This window comes from Polypterus senegalus, chromosome 6 (assembly GCF_016835505.1).
Source record: "Polypterus senegalus isolate Bchr_013 chromosome 6, ASM1683550v1, whole genome shotgun sequence".
Classification (NCBI taxonomy): domain Eukaryota; kingdom Metazoa; phylum Chordata; class Cladistia; order Polypteriformes; family Polypteridae; genus Polypterus; species Polypterus senegalus.
The window spans coordinates 173,955,429-173,981,353 of NC_053159.1; the positions used below are offsets into that span (position 1 = coordinate 173,955,429).

The 25,925-nt window shown below is 41.1% G+C and overlaps 1 protein-coding gene across 3 annotated transcripts in view; it reads left to right on the plus strand.

Moving 5' to 3' along the window:
• Window positions 1–4,489: 4,489 nt before the first annotated feature.
• bbs5 (Bardet-Biedl syndrome 5) overlaps window positions 4,490–25,925 on the plus strand; it is a 33,581-nt gene continuing 12,145 nt past the window's right edge. For 2 of the 3 annotated variants that reach the window (XM_039757573.1, XM_039757576.1), the window contains exons 1-9: window positions 4,490–4,626; window positions 6,310–6,392; window positions 7,758–7,823; window positions 9,220–9,269; window positions 14,190–14,317; window positions 17,354–17,489; window positions 20,659–20,754; window positions 23,271–23,333; window positions 23,438–23,572. In XM_039757573.1, coding sequence (XP_039613507.1) covers window positions 4,565–4,626; window positions 6,310–6,392; window positions 7,758–7,823; window positions 9,220–9,269; window positions 14,190–14,317; window positions 17,354–17,489; window positions 20,659–20,754; window positions 23,271–23,333; window positions 23,438–23,572 — 819 coding nt within the window. In that variant the 5' untranslated portion in view covers window positions 4,490–4,564. Of the gene's footprint in view, window positions 4,627–5,456; window positions 5,538–6,309; window positions 6,393–7,757; window positions 7,824–9,219; window positions 9,270–14,189; window positions 14,318–17,353; window positions 17,490–20,658; window positions 20,755–23,270; window positions 23,334–23,437; window positions 23,573–25,925 lie in introns of those variants that run through there. The other variant, XM_039757574.1, reaches the window with a different exon arrangement.

Genomic DNA, 25,925 nt, shown 5'->3' on the forward strand with positions numbered 1-25,925 from the left:
TTAATGTAATATACTCACCAACTAAATCAAACACCCCAGAAATATTATTATCATTGGATGCAGAAAAGCATTCGACATGATTGAATGGAAATACCTTTTACTATTTTGGAGAAGTTTGGGTTTGGCCCAACATTTGTGCATGGATTAAATTACTGTATACTAACCCAGAAGCTTCAGTTTGCATCAATAACATTTGCTCAGACTACTTTAAACTAGAACGTGGCACAAGACAAGGATGCCCTTTGTCACCACTGCTGTTTGCAATTGCCATTGAACCACTGGCAATACATTGTCGAAATACTGATCAGATAAAGGGGATTAGCAGAGAAGGACTGGAACAGAAAATCTCATTATATGCAGATGACATGGTACTGTATATATCGGACCCAGAAAATTCTGTGCCTGCAGTCTTAGCAGCACTCACAGAATTTCAAAAGCTCTCTGGTCTCAGAATTAATCTGAATAAAAGTGTACTCTTTCCGTGAATTCGCAAGCATATAATATTAGATTAGACACCCTTCCTTTTATCATTGCAGAACAGTTTAAATACCTCGGGGTAAACATCACAAGTAAACATAAAGCTCTTTATCAACAAAATTTCGTCGTCTGTATGGAAAAAATTAAACAAGACTTGCATAGATGGTCAACCCTTCATCTCACACTAGCTGGAAGAATTAACACTGTTAAGATGAATATTCTTCCTAAGCTCCTTTTTTTATTTCAAAACATACCAATATACATTAATAAATCGTTCTTTAAGCAATTAGATTCAACAATAACCTCATTTATTTGGAATTCTAAACATCCACGCATCAAAAGAGCGACCCTACAAAGACAAAAGGCAGAAGGCGGCATGGCTCTACCTAACTTCCAGTTTTATTACTGGGGCAAATATACAGTCGATAAGAACCTGGACACAAATAGAAGAACATACACAGGCATGGACCGCAATAGAAGTAAAATCCTGCAGTACTTCTTTGTATTCCTTGCTTTGTGCTCCAATAAACACACGTTATCGGCAATACACTAATAACCCAATTGTGCTCCACTCACTTAGAATCTGGAACCAATGTAGAAAGCATTTTAAGACGGAGAAGCTTCTTTCTGTGGCACCCTGCAAAAGAACCACCTCTTTCAACCCTCACAAACATATGCAGTTTTAATATCTGGAAAAATTTGGAATTAACTTGCTTAGAGATCTTTATATAGACAACGTCTTTGCATCCTATGAACAATTACATTCCAAATTTAACATTCCAGCTACAAATTTCTTTCACTATCTTCAAATCAGGAACTTTGTTAAACAGAACCTTCCAGATTTTCCTCATCTTGCACCCTCATCCACGCTGGAAAAATTATTGCTCAATTTCAAGGAGTTAGACTCCATCTCTACAATATATAAAATCCTTTTACAATCCCTTCCTTTCAAAGATCCAAGAGGACACTGGGAAAATGACCTCTCAATTAATATATCAGAAAAGGAGTGGAAAGTAGCAATGCAGAGAATTCACTCAAGCTCCATATGCGCAAAGCATACAATTATACAACTCAAAATTATATATCGAGCACATCTGTCTCGACTAAAACTCTCAAAATGTTTCCAGGGCATGATCCAACCTGCGAACGTTGCAACCAAGCCCCAGCCTCACTAGGTCACATGTTCTGGGCCTGCTCCAAATTAACATTATTCTGGACAAAAATTTTTAATTACCTCTCAGACAGTCTTGGACTCACAATCCCTCCTAACCCATTAACAGCTGTGTTTGGGGTTCTTCCAGAGGGTCTTAAAGTGGAGAAAGACAAACAAACTGTGATTGCATTCACTACACTGTTGGCACGCAGACTTATTCTGATAAACTGGAAGAACCCAAACTCTCCTCTTTTAAGTCAGTGGGAAACTGATGTGTTATATTATTTAAAATTGGAAAAATCAAATACTCAGTTAGAGGATCTGTGCAGACTTTTTTCAAAACATGGCAGGATCTAATCAGTAATATTTTGAAATGATTTTATAAAGCACAGAGAATTTGTTGATTTAGGTATTTTTAAAAGCCTTAAATTTTACACCGTTTGGCTTGCTCTCTCTCTCAAGGGTGGGGATCGATCTGTTCTTAGCATAATTCTTTTTTTTTGTAAAAACTTGATTGCTATGTATTGATTGTAATAAAATTAATAAATAAATAAAAAAAATATATATATAATATAGTGCCTTTCATATTTATCTATCTATAATATAGTGCCTTTCATATCTATCTATCTATCTGTCTATCTATCTATCTATCTATCTATAATATAGTGCCTTTCATATCTATCTATTTATCTATAATATAGTGCCTTTCATATCTATCTATCTATCTATTTATAATATAGTGCCTTTCATATCTATCTGTCTATCTATAATATAGTGCCTTTCATATCTATCTATCTATCTATTTATAATATAGTGCCTTTCATATCTATCTGTCTATCTATAATATAGTGCCTTTCATATCTATCTATCTATCTATCTATCTATCTATCTATCTATCTATCTATCTATCTAGTGTTTATTCGTCATAACATAACTTCATTATAGTTGACCTTTTTGTGTAGTTAACCTGATTATTTCATATATTCAAGTACCGTACATTTATTGTAAAGCTATTACTTATTCCTTTATTCTTGAATAAAATCTCCATCAGCTTCCTGTTATCATCAAATAAAGCATCATCGTTGGGTGAAATAATTTGCCTTCATCTGATTTCATATTGGTGCCATTTGGGACTAGATCACCCACTATATCTGCACCTTCCAACTAATTAAAATCGTCTTTATGTCATCTTACCCTGCGCTCCGTCCCCGCCCTTATCCCGCGACCAGCAGCGAGGACCTCCTCGATAAACGGGGCCACTACTTTTCAGTGATGTGCCCGGGTGTCTGTCTGTTTTTGTGTGTTTTTTTTCATACGTCCAATGAAGTGATAGGTCAGGTTAACTGTTGATATAAAATTGTTAGCGTGTGCGTGTGGGCGAGTAGGCATTGCGATGGAAATCCGTTGAGTTTTTCCTGTGTTATACTTGAGGTTGAGGGGATTAATTCCAAGTCCTCGTTTATACAATTTTGAATGAATTCGAGCGTGAAAATATACGCACACAAAAAAGGAAATTGACATAAATAAAAAAAGATTTAGAAAACCTGACGCACTCATATTTTTACACAATTTGCCCTTTATAAATCACAGCACCTTGCAAATACACATACGTGACCGCACCTAAAAACACCACCCTGAAACATCCATATATGGAGAATGCTAATCATCCTCATACATATGCAAGTACGGTGCTGCAGAACTTCATTGGCTGGTAGAGCAGTCTCGCTCCTGATGCGTCAAGACCCCACCTCCTCAATTCAAGAGTTTAAGACTGAACTATACAACTGAGAGCACGAGATCATGCGTGGCATTATAGCGCCACCATTCAGTGCTGAGGGGGTCATGGAAAGGCGTAAGGCACCAGTGTCACTTGGCACGTGTAATGACGTGATTGTTGTTACAGTGAGTAATATAGGCCATATGAAAAATTGAGGGTTCAGCCAGTTGCTTTACCAACAAGCCAACCCAAACTACAGTACTTCAAAATAAATGAATCAAGGCTGACCCAGGCCACGGGGTCACAACGTTTCTTAGGTATCACAGATGAATTGTGCATTAACCGAATGAACAGCTTACGGTTAACAAAAATAGCTTCATTCTCGGTCGTTTCCCTAATTGCAATGAGTGTATTAAAGTGCCCCGATTACATTAGGACGCTGCTGTAAATGTACTTTTTATGTTGCCAAAAATGTTATGTTTTATGTATGTGTACCTGCCTCATGCTTCGTGATCTTTTTGTTGGTTTGGCTGCGTTCCCATACTTGATCAAGGGTGTCTTCCCATTTCCATGCTTCTCCAAAATGTTGAGTACACCTGGCTCAGTGTTACTGTAGCCTAAATATACGCAGGTCCACCGACAAGTTTTCTTTTATAAACCACAATGTTTGCGTGGGTAGCTGCGTACGCACACTTCGGGCCTCTTTTTTGCGTACACACACTTTATAAATGAGGGAACTGGATTTAAAATGGATCAAGTGGGTTGTAGAAGGTTACTATAAAACTTCATCCAATAAGTATAATAATACTATAGTAGGTTCAGTTTTTAACCCTTTACACCATAAAGGAACGCTTTTTTTCATCCATTTTCCAAATCCGCACAAGCACCGTACCTTACTATATAACTTGCTTTTAGTTACCAGTCATTTCCTAGATTTACAAAAATAATAAAGTTCCTAAAATGATGATTTTTTTTTTCATTTGTTACTGTGAGGATTTTAAGCTTTTATTCTGAAAGAAATCAGATCCTTGTAAATACGTCTTTGAAACTGTTGGCGTTGGACTGACTGCTGGGACTGTGCGGGGCCGCGGCTCTGTGCGCGCTTTTGTGCATTTTGACCTCAGCCGCGTGCCGTTCTTCTGTTGCCACGGTGACGCGCTGACACCAGTCAAGGCCCGAGTAATCCGTGAAAGAAGGAGGCAGCTAATTCTTTGACAATGGCGAATGTGCTGGATGCTCTGTGGGAAGATAGGGATGTCAGATTTGATATCTCACCTCAGTAAGTAAATAAGTGACGTTCCACTTTTTTGTAATGCCTTTCCTCGTTTGCCTAAACAATTGATGTATAAGACTATAACGCCTAAACAGCATGTCGGTCTAGACCGAATAAAAATTAAGTTTAGTGCTGTGTTATTTTGCCCTGTAGCCTAACGTTCCGAAGAATAATAATTGTTTACCACTCATAAGGTGTTATATAAAGATGGAAGTATTTTAAACTGTAATATTTTAAGCGCAACTGGTCTTATTGCCAGGGCGGTGGGTCGCTGGAATCCATCGAGGTAGCTGCGGTCCCAAACCCCGCCCCCCATATTATGGTGAATTTACCTCTGCCAGTCAACTTTAAGACACGTCTTTGGACTCTAGAAGCAAGCGCACTTGCATACAGGGAGAGCATGCTGTAAAGTCGTTAATTGAATCGACTACCAGACTTCTGCACGAGCTATCCAGGGTTGCATGGGATAGCGAAATTAATCAAGATGTGTGACATTTGTTTTTTCAAAGAAACCCTCCCGATGTACTGACTGATCCAGTCCTTTTTAACCCGGTTATCGTTATCCCTGCGCACGCATCGCGCCGGCTCATCCTCCGCCAGTTGCACGCATCGCGCTGGCTTATCCCCGACTTTGCGCGTCTGCACCGAACTGCAGGGAGTGCCGGTTGGGCGGCTGTTTGTAAAGCATTTACTGCAGTAGGAGAGCCGAACAGAAAGCGATTTGCCCAGCTTTAATGGTGCCAGTTCTTCTGCAAGTTGCTAGTGACAGTATTGTGGATTTTAGTTCTAGTGATAGTGAAACATGCGATGGTGGCGGCTTTACACAATTGGATAACCTGCAATGCAACGTTTGAAATTGTGTGCGATTTTACAGTCGTGCTGTACTTTCAATGGCGTAAGACACTTTTATAATGAAGGTACAGATACTCCTTTACAGAATTTCAGACTGTTCATAAATGTTGGCATTTTAGATTTAATTGTGACTGAGACCAACATATAAATATAGAAATTCATTCAGCACCACACGCTGAAAGTAAAAAATTCCAAGTGCTTATGGGGTCTGAGGTCAGCTAGGACAAGCTGTTGCACTTATTTTATTGACAATGAAATGTACCGATCAACAGGGTAGATTGGCAAAAGTGCCCAGGGTCTGTGAAAAACTAAACCTGCTTATTCTTTCTTATCTATTTTTATTTTTGTTTTCATTGTTTTCTAATTTTGATTTGTAATTTTAAACTGTGGAGCAAAGGGGTGAATGAAGGAAAATTATGGAGGGCACTCTAATAGTTGTGTGGATTTTGTTTCATTGACTGCACTTGCCTGCGGTGGTTTGGCGCCCTGCCTGGGATTGGTTCCTGCCTTGCGCCCTGTGTTGGCTGGGATTGGCTCCAGCAGACCCCCGTGACCCTGTGTTCGGATTCAACGGGTTGGAAAATGGATGGATGGATGACTGCACTTGTTTGATTGTGTTTACCATCAATTGTCGATTTCATTCATTTTTTCTTTTTGTATAAACAATGTCATCATTTGAGTAATTTGTATCAGACAGCAACATCAGAAAAAAAAATGAGAAAGTCTAAATTGTTAATAAATCCTTTGTAAGTAAATGATTGATTTGCCTTTATGGAAATGAACAGAATTGGTTTTTTTATTTAATTAATTTTGCATATCTTTTTTTAATATTTTCAGGCAAATGAAAACACGCCCAGGAGAAGTCCTAATTGATTGTCTAGATTCCATTGAAGATACTAAAGGAAATAATGGTGACCGAGGTAAATGATCTTCCTGCTGATATTTTAAGAGGAATCTTTACATCTACTATTTTTTCTTTGCTTATTTTGTTAATATTGTGTGTCTGTATAATATTCAGTGTCTTCAGGTGACACTGTGACAATCGAAGGCAAGTGCTTTGGCAGACTGGTCCCAGGATACTGAAACTGAGTCTTGGGATGTGGAATTGCGCAGTCATGCAGATGTTGTACCAGTCATCGTGGTGAAGGAGGATCTGAGCCGAAAAGGCAAAGCTCTTGATTTACTGGTCAATCTGGATCCCTACCCTCACCTATGGGCTTTGGGTAATGGCCGGAAGAATTAGATCACGAATACAAGAGGCAGAAATGAGCTTCCTTCACAAGGTGCCTGGGCTTAGCCTTAGAGACAGGGTGAGAAGAGCAAACATTTGGGGAGGAGCACAAAGCCGAGCTCCTCCACAGCGAAAGGAGAAAGTCGATGTGGTTCAGGCATCTGATCAGGATATCTCCTTGGTAAGATGTTTTCAAGCCTGTCCAACCAAGAGGACAGCCCAAGGCAGACCCAAGACACTCTGGAGAGATTTTATGTCTCAGTTGGCCCGGGAGAAGGCGTCAGGAAAAAGGGACGTCTGGGCATCTTTGCTCAGACTGCCCCCCCTGCAGCCCGGAACAAATAAGCAGTAGAAAAGTGATGGATGGTCTTCCATTGGGACATAGTGACTTAATGCAGATTAATGTTATATAATTATTGTTGAGCTTCGGGTCCTAATCTGGATTCTGAGCTGGTTTGTCATGTGGTGAGTGCGGCAATGCGCTGTTATCAGCACGTGCTCCTAACCTCTCTCTCTCTGTAAAGTCCTAATTTGGGACAACTAAACCCTTTTTTGTCTATCCAAAACATACATTCATTTCTTATACCCGCTTAGCCCAATTCTGGTCATTAAGGGGTTGACTGTAAGTACGTGTAGACTTGTAGGGGATGTGGAAGGTTGGGCAGGTCCATCACAGACATACTCTGAGCCAAATCATCAGAAACAATGAGGAAGTAATGCAAAATGTTCTGCCGCCACTCTGCCCTTTGGTCTATACAGTCATCTTTTTAACTAAAATGCCAGAGTATTCAGAAAAGTGTCCCAATAATTCAATATCTGTCTGGGTAACTAGAAGGATATTTATGAAAAAAGAGCCCAAGGGATATGTGGCCTGGCTAATGACGAATGAGCAGAAGTGTGCCCGTTGTGACTCTTCCCACACTCCCAGTTATAGCAAGAGAGTCTTTGGCTCACTGTGACCTTACAGTGAATTGAAGGGGTACAGAAATTACTGGATTCCCTGTTCTGGAATTATTTTTAACATGCTGTTAATAAAATGTCTTTTTATTTGCAGGCAGGCTGCTTGTGACTAATCTGAGAATCATCTGGCATTCTTTGGCTTTGCCAAGAGTCAACCTTTGTAAGTATTGTAGCGGTATCATGCCATGGCCACCACAGGTCGTTCTGCCACCCATGAGCTGCTACTGGCATATCTAACTTGTCGAGTCTGTATTCTTGTGTTCTGGAAAGGTAAAATAGATCTTCAGTGTGGCAGCGTAAAGTACTGTCACTCCACTACTATTGCAACAGGTTCACTCATCTTTGCTGAAATTTTGATAAATACAGTGAAGGATGAGCCACTGTGACACCGTGTAACAGGTTTATACTGTGAACCACTGATCAGCCACATCTTAGGTCCACTGGGCCAGACATGATTCTTCAGCAAGAAGACACGTCTGGAGAGAACCCGTTAAAAAGTGTGTATTGATTAGCGGCAAAATCCTGTACTACAATGGTTCCAACCACAGGGCTTCTTCCTAAAATGCCTTCCCACAATTCCTTCAGTCCATGCATTTTAAACCACCACTGGGGTTTCAGAGAGAGGGAAGAAGATACTGAAAAGACTTGACACTAAGAGAAAATAAAAAGCTCAGTTATTCAGGAGCTCAGTAACACAAGGTGACTAAAGCTTAATAATTACTTTGCATGTTGCAATGGTAGCTGTGACAATGGAGACAGATGCACACACGTAGACCACCGCAGTGACTGGGCTCGACACATTTGAGAAGTGCCTCTGTCTGCTACAATATCCTTCTCTCATCACTATATGACATAACAACAGCAAGTCAAGTTTAGATGAGCATTGTGGCCTATGGATACACAACGTGTTAAAACGCTGCAGCCATTTTGTCATGGCATATTTGCATTTCAGTTACACAGTCAGTCAGTCATTTTCCAACCCGCTATTCCTAACACACAGGGCGCAAGGCAGGAACAAACTCCGGGCAGGGCGCCAGCCCACCACGGGGCACACTCACCCACACTAGGAACAATTTAGAAACCTAACCTGCATGTCTTTGGACTGTGGGAGGAAACCAGAGTACCCGGAGGAAATCCACGCAGGGAGGACCCGGGAAGTGAACCCAGGTCTCTACTGCAAGGCAGCTGCGCTACCACTACGCCACCGTGCCGCCATCGTTTTCACAGTAATGTTCAGTTTCTCCCTGATTTTACTGGGTCGTTAGTCACATTTGTTGTTTCTACAAGTGTTTGTGATGCGCCGTCTGTTAAAATGACACATGCAGTTTATTTTACTACTACATGCGTTACAAAATGCATTCCAAGAGATGGTGCACTGCAAACAGTAATGGTGAGGATTACTTAGACTTCAGACCATCTTACACATCTAGTTTACAATAAATTCTACAACAGAATAAAAGTGTGAATGTAGGAGTCTGAAAACTTCCTAAGTATGGCAACATTTTGAACTAATAAGGTATTTATTTATTTATTTTTTTTATTTATTTTTTTTTTAGCTGTCGGCTACAACTGTATAATAAACATCACCACGAGGACTGCTAATTCAGTAAGTAGTTGTTACAATCTTTTGTTACGTAGCTCCTTTCACAGTAGTAAGGTGCATTTACTCCTACTTGGGGGGGTGTGTGTGTGTCCTGCGGTGGGCTGGCGCCCTGCCCGGGATTTGCTCCTGCCTTGTGCCCTGTGCTGGCTGGGATTGGCTCCAGCAGACCCCCATGACCCTGTGTTAGGATATAGCGGGTTGGACAATGACTGAATGTTAAAAAAAAGTTGGGGGCACAGTCAAAGTGTATTTTTTTTAATTGATTTTAATTAAAAGCAATAACAAGCCATAAAATCAAGTCAAACTTAATAAACTGAACTTCAACCCCCCACCCAAAAGAAAGAGGGGGGGAGCCACCCAACAGAGCTACTCTTTAAAAACAGCAAGGAAGGAAGAGCATCCTTTACCCTGATATAGAAGCTTGTTGTAAAATGTTATTGATTAGATCCTGCCATATTTTTAAAAAGTTTTGAACAGATTCTGTGAGTGAGAATTAGATTTTTTTCCAATTTCAAATAGTATAGGACATCAGTTACCCACTGACTTAAAAGTGGTGGGCTGGGATGCTTCCAGTTGAGCGAGATAAAGTGCAATTTGTATGTACTGTAATGTAAATGCATCATTTATTTGCAGAACTAATGCACATAATGCCATAGCAAATCGGATTAATGAGTGAGTCCATGGTTTGGAATTAAAACTCTTGGCCACAAGAAGCTAATGCCTTTGGACTGTCTTGTTTCTACCGAGAGACTGTGATGGTCCGGGTTGGCTCCACGGTCCCTGGCAGCTTGAACCCAGAGCCGGAAATAACAAAACTGATGACGAGGACACACACAGTCTGCAAGAAGTGGTGTAAAGTGTTAGTGTTTTTATTTACAAAAACAAACAGTGTTCAAAGTGTGGTGCAGTCCAGTTAATAATCGAAAAAAGTGGAAGTTAAAAAGTTCAAACAATAAATGATCCTTTCAAAGGAGGTTAAATATCAACGGCAAAAATATCCTTCCTTTAAAACACAATCCGAGCCTCAGTGTTCCTCTCTAAAAACCAACATCTCCTCAGCTTACTCTTTCCGGATCACTCTGCATGAGGGGACGTCCACCAATGGACACAGACCACCGTTAAATCGCTCCTCAGCATTTGTAAGGTGCCTTGTCAAGCTTTGCTCCTCTTTATTTCCAAGCCACAGTCTGTTGGGCCTTTGTGGGCCCCTCTGCCACCCCGCCTTGAGCGTCTGGCCATATGCTTCTCTTACAGGACTCACTTTCTCGTCCTCCCTCTTCGCCTCTCATACCGCACTGGCTCCTTCACATTCCTGCCCTTCTTTAATTTCGCTCTCCTTTAATCTTGTTCTTTTCTTTTTCTCCTCTGTGGGACTCGGCAGTAGTGCTAATGACGGAAACAGATCAATTCCTCACGTGCACATGAATATCTGATCACCCGCTCCCACATCTGTCTCTGGAGCTGCTCTGCCATGCCACCCAAGTCCCAAAAATCCATCCAGCCATCCATTATCCAACCCGCTATATCCTAACTAAAGGGTCACGGGGGGTCTGCTGGAGCCAATCCAAGCCAACACAGGGTGCAAGGCAGGAAACAAACCCCGAGCAGGGTGCCAGCCCACCGCAGGGCACAGACACACCAAGCACACACTAGGGACAATTTAGGATTGCCAATGCACCTAACCTGCATGTCTTTGGACTGTGGGAGGAAACCCACACAGGCACGGGGAGAACATGCAAACTCCATGCAGGGAGGACCCGAGTCCCAACAATACACAAGTGTATGTATTTATTTATTCATTCATCTAAAATGCACATGCCACAGACCCACTGTATCACAGGGACCTCCTTACATTGGGCTGGGTTGACCCCACAATGTTACAGCATGAGGTTAAACTCTTGGCCTTATTGGCAGGGCCATACAGTATGTTTCATATGATATGAAAGAATTCAGTCAGATTTCTTGATTACTGCAGAAGAAGTGACAACTGGTATTAGCCATGTCAACTTTTAGAACCTTGTTCCCAGTTTAATATTTTCAGGTTTCCTGACAAGTTACACATACGAGCAAAACCATCAAAGTTTAACATGGTCCAAATATCTAATAATAAAAAATAAATAAATTACTAATGAAATGGTAGGAACAGATACACAGTTAACAATAAGAAAAATCTTTTTTCTTTGTACTTTTTTCCCAAGGTAAAACACAGACCCACACACCCACTTCTGAGCAACACTAACATTGAATTTTGACTTTTACTTCTCAGTGAGCGTATTTGGTTGTCTGTTTTAATTGCTCCACTGTATAGTCTTGAAACGATCAGGCTGCAGTGTAAATGTTGCTTGGAAGTTTTGTCTTTAACCAATTAATCTCTTTTCAGGTGAGGACCACCACTCTCAAACAACTTGTCTGCTTATTTTCTTCTTTGCTATTGTGGCCTGCAGAGGGTGCACCTGCCACCCAAACCTGACACAGACAGACGCAGGACACAAGTTCAGCACACATTTATTTTATTTTTTTTCTTTTTCCTTGTGGGAAACACCTTGCCCTGTTTCCATCCTACACAGCCCAGTTTTCGGCACCAAAACATAGCACAAAACACTCCTTTTCCTCTCTCTCTCTCTCTCAGTTCACCTCCACTCCTCCTGGCAAGCTTCGTCTCCCTCCCTCCCAACTCTGGCTCCTGGAGTCGTGGCAGCTGGCTTCTTTTATGGGGCACCCGGAAGGGGCTGCAGGTGTCTTGTGACCTTCTGGCAGTAATTCTGGGTGTCAAAGTCAAAGTGAACTTTATTGTCATCTCAACCATATACAAGTATACAGATAGACGAAATTGCGAAGCTCAGGGTCCACAGTGTAACAACATGACGTACAAATAATAAATTAAAAATAGAATTAAAATAGAAATTACTATTGTGCTGCAACAAAGAGCTCAGCAGTAACTGCATTGTCCCCTGGCGGTGCCAAACTCAACTCCCATGAAGCCCTGTTGGAGTCTGAGGCACTTCTACCTACCTACCTACCTACCTACCTATACCTAAGCTCTCTCCCCAGGTCATTCCACTGTAGAGGTGTCCCAGCCAGGAAAAACTGTACACCCTCTCTGCTGAACCCACAATGCTTGAGCTTGACAGTAGCGCTGTTTCCTGCCACTTCGTCATTTTCAGCTGTTTTTCCTCTTAATGGAGTAACTCTCCGTCTTCTTTGACAACTCTGGAGATTTAAAGTTTTCCTTTGTTTTGTATTTCTACTGTGTGTAAGTTGTTGCTAGAGGGTTATGCTATCCCTTCCTCTTCACACAAACTTTTTTCCAGTCTATTGGAAGATGAGAAGAACATCAGCCAGTTGTTCATCACGCTGCAAGAAGTGTGTAGGGTTTATCGTTATTATTCTGGTGGTACAGCAGTTAATCACGTATCACTCGCACTTCCAAGCCAATATATATGTTTCACGTTCATGCAATGAAATTACACTATATCTGTGGACACCTGACCATCAGGTTGAGCTTCTTGGATATCCCATTCCAAAACCATGGGCATTAATTTGGAATTGCCCCCCACCCCCCTTTTTTCGGCTTTGTCTCCACTCTGAAGGTTTTCCACAAGATTTTTTTGTGCCTGTGGAAATTTGTGTTCATTCAAAAAAGTCAGGTGCTAAAGTTGGATGAGTAGACCTGGCTCACAATTTATCTCAAAGGCGTTCAGTAGGGTTGTGGTCAGGGCACTGTGCAGGCCACATGAGTTCCTCAATTTCTTTATGGACCTGTCTTTGTCCACAAGACAAAAATAGAGCCTTCAACAAGCTGTCGCCATAAAGTTGGAAGCTTTAATTACCTTCAATGTCTTTCTGTGCTGTACCCTTCACTGGAACCAACTGGCTGAGCCCAGACCCTGAAAAAAACCTCCAGACCCTGATGTAATCCCACCTCCACCTTGAATGCATCTGTCACTCTCACCGCAGACCTCACCACTGTCACACTTCCCTCATAGATATCCTGTACAACTCTTACGTACTTCTCTGCCACTCCCAGCTTCCTCATACAATACCACAGCTCCTCTCTCCTCACCCTGTCATTTGCTTTCTCCAGATCCACAAAGACGCAATGTAACTCCTTCTGGCCTTCTCTCTACTTCTCCATCAACACCCTCAGAGCAAGCATCACATCTGTGGAGCTCTTTCTTGGCATGAAACCATCCTGCTGCTCACTAATCATCACCTCACTTCTTAACCTAGCTTCCACTACCCTTTCCCATAACTTCATGCTGTGGCTCATCAATTTTATCCCCCTGTAGTTACTAAATAAGTAAATTATACCCTGTGACAATTAACCGCCAACAACCCATTGACAATACCTATGATATAGGAACAGGAACCATCAATCATCCATAAATCAATTGCCCCAAAAAGAAAAGCTGTATGAACGATAAAGATAACTGCAAATTAATTATCATAAATATATAAACAATACAGAAAAAATAAATAAATAAATAAACAAACAAAAACCAAAGCTCATTTCACCAATATACAAAAAAGTAAATATCAATGAAAATCAAGTGAGACCAGGCTATTGCTAGCATTACTGAAAGTCCTTGATTTTCTCACTGCAGATCCAAAATGAAGGACTGTATGTATTCACGTAAGTGAACAGATTTACACAGGGAACTATATTTTACTAATTCAGATTGACAACATTGGAAAAAGCCAAGAAAGATAATGAGATGTCATCTGTGACTGTAAGCAGTGTAGCTAAGTGACTGTGCAGTCACCGGGCCTCCCTGCAACCCAGCGATATCAGTCCACTGAACTTTGAAGTGGTGCATTCTTATAAGGTTCTATACTGACTGACTATCCGATCAATTCTACTGTTTCAAAAAGTTTGGTGGTTGACAATGTTGCATCCTTTATGTTGTATTTACTCTGTTGCAGAAACTCCGAGGGCAGACTGAGGCGCTGTATATCCTGACCAAATGCAACAACACAAGATTTGAGTTCATATTCACCAATGTGGTTCCTGGAAGTCCTCGGCTGTTCACTTCAGTTATAGCAGTGCACAGGTAATTAATACAAGGGAAATACTGTATATTTATTATGCATGAGGCAATACACTTCGCCCATGCTACAGTTTCATACTGTGATTCAGGCTTCATGATATAATATTCCACAATATAATATTTTTATAAATGAAATGTACTGGGGCGGCACGGTGGCGCAGTGGTAGCGCTGCTGCCTCGCAGTTAGGAGACCAGGGTTCGCTTCCCGGGTCCTCCCTGCGTGGAGTTTGCATGTTCTCCCCGTGTCTGCGTGGGTTTCCTCCGGGCTCGGTTTCCTCCCACAATCCAAAGACATGCAGGTTAGGTGGATTGGCGATTCTAAATTGGCCCTAGTGTGTGCTTGGTGTGTGGGTGTGTTTGTGTGTGTCCTGCGGTGGGTTGGCACCCTGCCCAGGATTGGTTCCTGCCTTGTGCCCTGTGTTGGCTGGGATTGGCTCCAGCAGACCCCCGTGACCCTGTGTTCGGATTCATCCGGTTAGAAAATGGATGGATGGAAATGTACTGTATGTTTAGTGTTACCTGTTATTAGGCATTTATAAATTAGAACACTGCAAACAAATTGAAATTTGTGTCCATGCATATGTTTTCATTCTGTTTTTGTAAGCTTTTTAAATAGTAGCATAAAATATTTGCACTGCAGTAACGTAAGAGGTGTTGTGTGTTGATTAGTGTATGCATTTAAGAATTTCACCATATTCTGTATACATGACATTAAAACATTAGAACAGTCTGGAAGAGAGCAGGCCATTCAGCCCAGCAGAGCTCGCCAGTCCTGTCTAATTGATTCTTGAAAAATAACCTCAAGTCGAGTTTAGAAATTCCTGCTGTCTACCACACTACTTGGTCACTTATTCCATGTGTTTATAGTTCTCGGGGTGAAGAATGTTGGTGCAAATTTACCCTGAACAAGTTTCCAACTGTGTCCCTGTGTTCTGGATGAGCTAGTTTTAAAATAACAGTCTCGATCCACTGGACTAATTCTACTCATAATTTTAAACACTTCAGTCAGGTCTTCTTTTGCTTAAACTGAAAAGAACCTAAGGATCTTTACAGTGCAGTGTAAAACAATTGAAATTTGAATTAAACTTTTAGTTTTCTGAGTTAACCTTAAACTATGCTTCAAAAATTGCTGTCCAAAGCCATGAAGAAGGCCACTTTGTAATATTCTGAAATTTCCTTTTTTCAAGTTTGCAGACCTAAACTTTAACTTTAAACCTCTGGCAGTTCACTGCTTACCTTTTCACTTCTTTATTTCATTCATTGCATTTAAACTGATTGTATTTGAAGAAAAACTTGAAAAACTGAGGTGTTCTAAAACGTTTGAATGATAGTGTGTATTTGTGTGTCTATGCAGGTACAGTTGTGCTTGAAAGTTTGTGAACCCTTTAGAATTTTCTATATTTCTGCATAAATGTGACCTAAAACATAATCAGATTTTCACTCAAGTCCTAAAAGTAGATAAGGAGAAACCAGTTAAACAAATGAGACACAAATATTATACTTGGTCATTTATTTATTAAGGAAAATGATCGAATATTACATATTTGTGAGTGGCAAAAGTATGTGAACCTCTAGGATTAGCAGTTAGTTTGAAGGTGAAATTAGAGTCCGGTGTTTTCAATCAATGGGATGACAATCAGATGTGACTGGTTTCTCTTTATCTACTTTTAGGACTTGAGTGAAACTCTGATGATGTTTCAGGTCATATTTATGCAGAAATATAGAAAATTCTAAAGGGTTCACAAACTTTCAAGCACAACTGTGTGTGTGTGTGTGTGTGTGTGTGTATGTGTGTGTATGTGTGTGTGTGTGTGTATGTATGTGTGTCACACACGTGATCTGCATCTCGTGCAGCGCTTCAAACGTTTAACACTAAAATTACCAGAGCCTACGAAAAAACTTGTAGATCCGTCCCACCTTAAATCACTTCTCATCTCTCCATCAGCGTCTTTTGTCCTTTAAATGTGTTGATAAGCAGCAAGCAGCCTGCTATTACATCCCCCACCGGCGCGTGTCAGTTGCTTGGAGTTGTATAGCATGAGAAGTCAAGCAAAATCACACCTTTTATAAATACTGTATCGTTATTTGGAACACATGCATTTCATGTATGTTCTGTATCTACAGCGATCTATGTAAACACATCGTTAAAAAAGAAACATTTTTCATGTTTTAGTAATAATTGACAAAATGTAGACATGAAGTTTATAATGTGTAAAGCCTGAAGTCCAAATATCAAAGAAACACTTTCACAAAAGGTACAAATATAACAGAACAAGTGCGCTTTTATTCAAAAATATAACTGCAGAAAAACAACACGCGTTAGGGTGCGACATTGACGCGCATTTACTACGACTGCTTCGGTGGCGCAACGGTATCAACTGTTGACTGGTAATCGAAACTTCACGGGTTCGATCCCGGACGAGTCCGTTTTGAGAAGTGAGCTGCTTTTATTCGTACTATTTTAGAATAAAAACATACATTTGATTTCAGTCTGTAACAGCTGGTGTAAATGTATGATACTTGTAAAGGTTAGCTTTGTTTGTTTTTGTTTTTTTTTTATTATTCAGTTTCATTCTCTCAGTCGCGTTTACGATCCTGCCCTAACACCCCCCCATCTGACACTGCTGTTTTCACATAAAGAGACTGAAATCTAAGTAATCATTGTAGACCTCAGCTTTAACGTTTGTAGTGCACCATCTATTGGATTGCATGTTGTGATCAATGTATTGCCTTTGACATTCCAACAGATGGTACATCACAAGCAATTGTAGTAAGAAAATGCATTCCATTTGTCATTCCAACAGTTGGTGCATCAGAAACATTAACAGTGCTTTTACAAATCCCATAGCAAGTGGCATATAATGGGACATAGCGACCAAACGGACGCACAGATACAGAGGCATACAGACATTTGTCCTTTTATTATGGTGGTTATACTGTGTGTGTGTGGGAAGTTGTATTTGTAAATGTATCGGTGGAAGGATGAACAATCTGTAGAAAAATAATTCTTGAGTGTTCTTTGCTATTATTCTTTTATAGAGCCTATGAAACATCAAAAATGTACAGAGACCTAAAATTAAGAGGCGCTCTGATTCAGAACAAACAACTACGACTGCTTCCTCAGGAGCAAGTTTATGATAAAATTAATGGAGTGTGGAATTTATCCAGTGATCAGGTATGCTTTTAAGAGATTACACATTTCAGTTTAATTTGATATAATGCAGTTGCCATCGATAAGTTTATAGCTGTGCAAAAAAAAAAGTATATATATTATACACATTTAAAGACCTGCCATTTTTAATTGAAAGCAAAGTTACAAACATGATAATAAAATATGAAAGCAGGTAACATGATGGTACACTTTACAGCAGTGCTGTGTTGCGGCCTTAGGAGTCTGGGTTCTGTTCCCAGCCTGGGGTGAGTGTGTTTGTCCGTCCGTCCGTCCGTCTGTCCCCCGTTTGCCTCTCACATTCCAGTCTGATTTCTGTTTAGCTGTTTTATAAGAACAAGTGAAACAAATAAACATTCTGAGTCTAGTGGTGGTCTCTTCCATTAGCTGCAGTAATTGGCTGATAATTACGAAGTTCACCAAAATGAAAACCTGCAACCACTACAGCCCTCAAGGTGTTGACAGTCCGGACTTAGGATAGGAATACCTTAAATAGATGAACTGTCGTGATGCACGGATACCCAATCGGCAAACAAAATCCACAGCACCTCATACGTCTGCCCAGTATCACCCAGAGTTCTCACTTCTGAGTGAGATAGCAGAAGTCACAAATTCACTCGCTGTTGTGCTCTTGATGCCCACTTCAATAACTGTGACACTTTCGGTCAAAGTTTCTTTCTTTGTGGCATTTTTGTTGTTCTGTGTAACTCCAACTTAATAAGCAGGAAACACTGTTTTTTTTTCATTTTTGAACAGAGTTAAACGAAGTACAATACCATTTACACTTCTGTGCCACAGACCAACACATCAGCTCTAGTTAGTTAGAAGCGTGTTATTTCAGGAGTAAATCAGGCTAAAATAGAAGGAAACATTCATACAATGACTGTGTTTTCTTGTAAACCCAATAACGAATGATTTATAACACACTTTAGGTTAAAAATTTAATTTTTAGGCTTTCAGAGGCCTGTAGGGCTAATTAGGAGGTGATGGACGCTTTTTTGCTTTGCACTTTCCTCATAAGGTTAGTAGTTCAATGGTTCGGTGGGGTTTGGGGGTCATTGGAACACGCCTCCTGGGCCTGAGGCTTATGGGGGGGACCCAGGGTGGTCTATGCAGAAATTCATTGTTTTTGTAACGCCACTATCAGTAACAATTGTGGCACAGAGTGATGGTGACAACTGCATGGGGCTACAGAAGGTGGGAATGGATAATGTCTTTATGCACTCATTACGCAATTAGTAAAGTTTATAATTAAATTTTATGAGGACTTGTCGTAGCACTCTGTGCGTTCACACAATGTAAAGTGCTATACAAAATGAAAACGGAATTGAATTAAATATTGACTTGAGTGGCCCATTATAGTTAAAAGCGGCCTCCCACCAAAGGCCACTAGTTGGATTATGAAAAGTAGCAATTAGTCCTCAACATTGTGCGAGTGACCCTAAAAGCAAGTAGGCTATGACCAAAGTTTATAAGGAGAGTCTGAGTTTTGGGAGTGAAGGCTTATCTAGCAGGAAGAAGAGGCCTGGGTCATAAAATAGAGAGAGATGATAAGTGGAGTGTTGTCTTATTTTAAAGGTGGGAAAGCCTCCCTACTAGTAAACGGCAACCATGTTGAGAGTCCAGAAAACCTACTGGGTGGTGGTTTTCATCCTCCTCTCTGCTTTCACTCTTATTTTGTGTTCATTTGTTGATTAACACAAAAAACACCATTTTTATAAGTTTTGGCCTTGTTGGCATTTATTCTGGTTATGGAAGGTTACCTTAGGGGCCTCCTCCTACCACCATATATACCAATCTATTCATTTATAGGTTCAAGGTTTTTATTTAGTCATTTTTACACAAGAAAATGTTAAATTTGCTTTCTCAGTTGCATTCAATAAGACTGGTTTGGAGAGCAATGCGAGTCTGGGACACAGTGGTGGCAGGTTTTATTTCCAATCCTAATTCCTAATAAGAGGTCAGTTATTTCTGTTGAAGCCTTTCCTGTTCAAGTGACATTTTAATGCTTCATTTTCATTGTTTCACTTGTTCCCCACCTGTAATTGCTTATTTTAGTCTTGAACAGCTGCATTCCATGTTTTTTTTTTTACTGTTCCTTATTAACAATAATATGCAGATAGATAGTGTGGACCACCAAGGGGTGTACAGCTCCCCAAACCCGGACACAACTGACGGAGAGCCCAGTCTTGCCACACATCACACGTTTATTTTACGTGGGGAAGCGCTTTTCCTTTGCTCCCCACTGCACTGCACAGCACAGTACAAGAACCAAATCGCACAGATGAGCACTGTCCTTACTTCTTCTCTTTCTTTTCTTTCTCTCTGTTTGCCTTCACTCCTCCTCAGCAAGCTTTGCCCTCCACCTCCTGACTCTGGCGGTTGGCACCTTTTATAGGGTACCCGGAAGTGCTCCAGGTGTCTGGTGATCTTCTTCTGGCATCAATTCTGTGTGTGGCAGAAGCCCAATGTAATAAGGCTGTGTAGGCTCTGCAGCACCCACTGGTGGCACCCACAGAACTCAACAGGGCTGTAGCAAACTCCAGCTCCCAGCACATCCTGCAGGAACCCAGGGGGGCTGTCCTCAATCCTCTATGGGGAGATAAAGACCCAAAGACACTCTCGCCTGCGGCCCTTCCATTATACAGGCCTCCCAGCCGGGCAAGGACCCTGGCTGTCCACCACACTAGATACAGATAGATGGATAGTTGAAAGGCACTATATAATAGATAGATAGATATTGATCCAGAGAGAACAGAAATTTAAGCACCATTAGCCAAGAATTATACCAAATTATACAGAAACATTTAAGTACACACTATACAAATAACAAATACTATACAAATAATGCAGTCACAAGCTGGTGAATACAATAATGGCAGTGCAATAGGAATTGTGCAAATAATACTCTACTAACAAAGTGACAGGTGGCATATAACATTAAGGAGCCAGCAGTTCTCCATCTAACTTGCAGATCTGTAAAGTAAAATATCATACTGCTAAATAAGAAGAGAGATCTTTCAAGAATATGAGTGTTTTATTTGCCTATTCCCTGTTTCACTTGTTCTGCAGAAGCTTTTGTTACCCATTTGCAGACGTGCTCAGTATTATAGTTTTTTTTTTGTTTTTTTTTTATTCACTTGTACAAAGAGCAATGTGTACTTTTTTCTTACAGGGCAATTTGGGTACATTTTTTATTACAAATGTACGCATCGTCTGGCATGCAAACATGAACGACAGCTTTAATGTCAGCATACCCTATCTTCAGATTGTAAGTGTTTCTATCCTGTGTGTTTCTATAAATAAAACATACATACACGCTCAAATATGTTAAGGTGAGGGGTGGGGGGCAAGAAGGCCCGGCAGGGTCTTTATTTTATCACGTTGCTGAAGACAACCGGCCTAAACTGACAAACTCTTACTCAGGCCTATAGGGGATTAGTGGCGCCTGTACTCACCAGCGGCATCCCAGTGAGGTTTGGGAATACCACACTGAAGGAGAGGAAGACCCCACAGAGGATTATTAGAAGTACTAAGATAATAACAGGGTCTCGCTTACGGTACCTTTCCTAGAGACTTTATTCATCCATTGTTGCTGGAATAAATCTAGGGCCATCTTTGAAGACCCAAACCAGCCAGGACAGTCGGTTCACATGGAGGATCTCAGGTGGTGCAGACCAGACAGCATCAAAGCTCACAGCAAATACTTTACTGGGGCCTTCATAATGTTTGGGACAAAGACACATTTTTCCTTGATTTACCCCTCTGCCCCACAGTTTAAAATGACAAATCAAACATGAGTAAAGTGCACATCGCAGACTTACATTTAAGGACATTTGCATACATTTTGGTCATACCATTTAGAAATGACAACGCTTTTAACCCATGGCCCCCATTTGAAGGCACAATAATGTTTGGGACGATTGGTGTCACAGGTGTTTGTGATTTTCTCAGGTGGGTTTCATGTCTTCATACGACATCTCGGCTTGGCTTTTAAACTTTGGAGTCTGCAGTTGCCATTGATCAACATGAGGACAAGAGCTGTGCCAATGAAAGTCAAAGAATCCATTGTGAGGCTCAGAACAAGAGGTAAACCATCAGGGACATCAGTAAAACATTAGGATGACCGAAATCAACTGTCTGGAATATCATGAAGAAGAAAAAACACACTGGTGAGCTTAGTAATCACAAAGGGACTGGTAAACCAAGGAAGATCTCCACTGCTGATGACAGAAGAATCCTCACTATGGGAAAGGAAAAGCCCCCAGCGCCTGTCTGACAGATCAGAAACAGTCTTTAGGGGGGAAATGTGGACGTGTCAGAGACGACTATCACCTGAAGACTTCATGAACAGAAACACAGAGGCCACCCTGCAAGGTGCAGACCATAAAAACAGGATGACAGAAGAATCCTCACTATGGCCAAGAAAAAAACCCCAATGCCTGTCTGACAGATCATACACAGTCTTTTTGTATGTGTGTCAGAGACGACATGAACAGAGGCCACACTGCAAGATGCCAACCACAAAAACAGGATGGCCAGATTACAGTTTGTGAAAAAGGACTTCAAAGACCCTGCAGAATTCTGGGAAAGGGTCTTGTGGACAGACAAGACAAAGATGAACCTGATCAGAGTGATGGCAAGAGCAAAGTGTGGAGATGCAAAGGAACTGCCTAAGATCCAAAGCAGACCACCTAATCCTTTAAACATGGAGCTGGGGGTGTTATGGCTTGGGCATTTATGGCTACCACAGGTCCTGGCACACTTCTCTCAATTGATGAGGGAACTGCTGACAGCCGTGGCACAATGAATTCTTAGTTGCAGAGAAACATACGAGTTCCAATAAATTCCTCCAGACTCACTGGATGGCATTTAAAAGAGCTGAAGATGGCTGCATTAGAGGCTTGGCAGAGCATCACCAGAGAAGACCCTCAGCACCTGCTGAAGTCTATGAATCACAGACCTCAAGAAGTCATTGCATGCATGGGGTAGGTGACAAAGTCCTAGATATGATGACTTTAACAGCCTGCCATTGCTGTGTCCCAAACATTATGGTGCCCTGGACAGAGGGCACCTTGTAGAAAAAGTGTTGTCATTTCTACATGGCATGACTGAAATGCACGTAAATGTACAAATAAATAAAGGTCTGCAGTGTGCATTTTAATCACGTTTGAATTTCTTGATTTGTAATTGTGGAGCAATGGGGTAAATCAAGGAAAAATGTGTCTTTGTCTCAGACATTATGGAGGGCGCTATATAGTAGCTTTTTGCAAGCCGTTTCCAGATTAATGGCTGAGGACAGATATCCTCCCCTAACGTATTTCTTCAGTAACTTAAAAGCTCAATTTCTAATTAAGTCATATTTCCTTTTTTTTGGTATGCATTTCTCTCTTATTATACGTTAATGCTTTATACATATATGCCTTGTAAATATACCATCAATGCTGGTGTAGATGTTAACAGAAAATGGAGATGATATACAGAGGTTGCTTTTTATATTGTCGATCATTTATTGTTATTTTTTATTATTTGTTATGTTGTCGTGTTTATTAGTGTTTAATTTTTTATGGAGAGAACTGCACAAAGATTCAAATGCCCAGGGTATATCTCTGTATGCTTGCAAATGACAAGTAAAGGATCTAATAAATGTTCTAATTACAAAGAAAAGAAAAATGGAACCCTGCAACCCTGTAAAATTAAATAAATACATGAATAAATTTGTTGAAAAGTACTAAAAGTTTAAAATTAACAATCTAACAGTTTTTTTATTTATTTTTTTTTTTGAAGCGATCAATCAAAATCCGGGATTCCAAGTTTGGCCTCGCTCTAGTAATTGAAAGTTCACAACAGGTAAATCACAAAATCACAGCCCAGATGTCACGTGCAGTGTTTATTATCGGTGACACGTTTATTTTTAATGCACCTAATGTCCTTTCCTGATTTTTCATTTCCAGAGTGGGGGCTATGTACTTGGCTTCAAAATAGACCCCGTTGAAAAGCTACAGGATGCCGTGAAAGAAATTAACTCCCTGCACAGAGTTTACTCGGCCAGCCCCATTTTTGGAGTGGATTATGAAATGGAAGAAAAGGTTAGGCATCTCTTATTTTTAATTTTGCTGCTGAATTTAGGGAAGCGTCTCAGGGGAACTGATCACATGACAGAGAGCCGAAAACAGCCATGTCAATATCCAAGACACATGCAAACCTCCTACTCCAAGCGGTTTGACTGGCCCTGTGACACGACAGCAGTTTTCGGTTGCAAACTTCATTTACACAATCTTAATGAGCTGGAAGCAGCCGCGGCCAGTCGTGTAGTTTGATATCCCTAGCAACTCGGGTAGACCAGTCTGTGACTCGCCACCCCCCAAAAAACCACAACAGGTTTGATTCTGTTTGAAGCTGTAGGGTCAGGCTGTGCTGTGTGTGTAAGAGAACAGACAACCAATAAGCACTCACTTGGAGGAACAACACATGCAGAGCAGCCACCAGGAAACGGGAAGCACACGTTTTGGACCTTGCAAATGGAAAAGAGGCTCGTCTGTAGGGTCTCATCTTATATAGAATAGGGCCTGGATTCTGTCCAAACTTGTCGTACCTGGAAAGCATTTCTACAGCGCAGTATTTATTGATATTTAGTGTCGCCCTCTATCAGAAGGTTGACAGATGTGACTCGCCAAGATCGGCGGTTCTCTGCTAGCCCTCTTGATTTGGCCGTAATTCCTGAACCTTCTTAAGCATTACTTTTTTTATTCTCAAAAAACATCTAAAAAGCATTGCATTTTATGGCTTGAAAAACAACAACATTTTTATTAGGTCTCATCTATCTACTGTAAAACGTGCAAAACACTAAAAGTACAAATGCAAAGTAAGAAGTGTAGAAAGTATAATAATAATAATATGAAGAGCACACTGCTCATGTGTGAGTGATGTTGAGTATCACTTTTGGTTTCACAGCCCATTTCAGTTTCACTGCCTGAAAACAGATTTACGTCAAGGCATTTCTTACGAGACGCCATTATGAGGTTAAGAGAAGGTGTGTCTACACTGTTGCTCAGGTAATGCTCAGGCCTGACGCTTGTGCAAGACCCACTTGTACCATTGCCCGAGTAGCGCTCGCCAGTAATGCTGTTGGCATTTGAGGAGGTTCAGCCCCGAACACAGACAAACATACACCAGATGTCCCAAAACGCAACACGTTTATTGCTGCCTCCTGTACACAGCTCCAAACACTGCACAAATCAGCACAAAGTCCTCTCCTTTCCCTTTCTTCTTCTCTGTCGCCCTCACTCCTCCTCTCATCTTCCTCCCGACTCCGGCTCTTCTAATGGAATGAGGCGGCCCCTTTTATAATGCCACGGATGATCTCCAGGTGCTTCGCCATGATCTTCTGGTGGCACTTCCTGGTTCTTGGAAGCACTCCGGGCATACTTGGAATTTCTTCCGGCAGCACTTCTGGTTGTGGTGGAATTGCTGCAGTCCAGGGCTCCATAGTCCTCCGGGTGTCCCCTGGCGGTGGCCACAGGCCCCAACTGGGTTGAACTTCTGAGCTCTGATCCCGTGGCCCCGATGCAGAGCAGGGCGGCTGCCCTCTCGTGGTCCAGGAGAGGTATTGTCCCTCTCCCGGTCCCTGTTGGCGTCCCGGCTGGGTAGGATCCCCAGCCATCTGCTTACACATTTTAATAGCTTGATTAATCCTTGGGTCTTACTCAAGACACACCTATACCATGGCCCAAATAACGCTTGGGCATTAACGCTTACGGGAGACGTGTCTATACCACTGCCCAAGAGACCCTCGGGACTAATGCTTTTAGCACTGTTTTTAAAGTCCGAGTGACACTCGGGGCTAACGCTAAGGAGGTTAATTGTGTCTTCCATTCAGGTTCTTCTTGGTCTTTCTCTTCCTCTAATTCCATCTGTTCTTCCCTCTAAAATCATCACCAGCAGTTTTCCTCCTGACCCATGCATTACGTGTCCTATATACTTCCTCTCAGCTATTGCTGTGTCCTTCAGGGGATGCTTCACTGTATTTATTCTCCTTAGGACTTCTTCATTAGTTTACTTTCTATGCCCAGCTTATTTTCAGCATCAGCTATTGCTCGAACACATTCATCCTGCATATTGCTTCCCTGTCCAAAGTCCAATTTTCACTGTTATAGTGTAGAACTGAGAATATGTAACATTTAAGGATTCTCTTTTAGAGGCTCAAATATAGGTCTCCTCTCATCAGGTACTTTAGTTTCCAGAAAGCATCCTTTGCCCTGCCAATTCTTGCCTTGACTGCCATTACTGTATATCCAAATCCCTAAATATTTGTATTAATGATCTTCTTCCAGCTTTTCTCCATCTAGTATGATGCACATATTAGGCCATTTTTGATACTAACATTACTTCTGTTTTCTTCAGGTTTAATCCCAATACCATACTGCTTTCCTGTATTTAGTA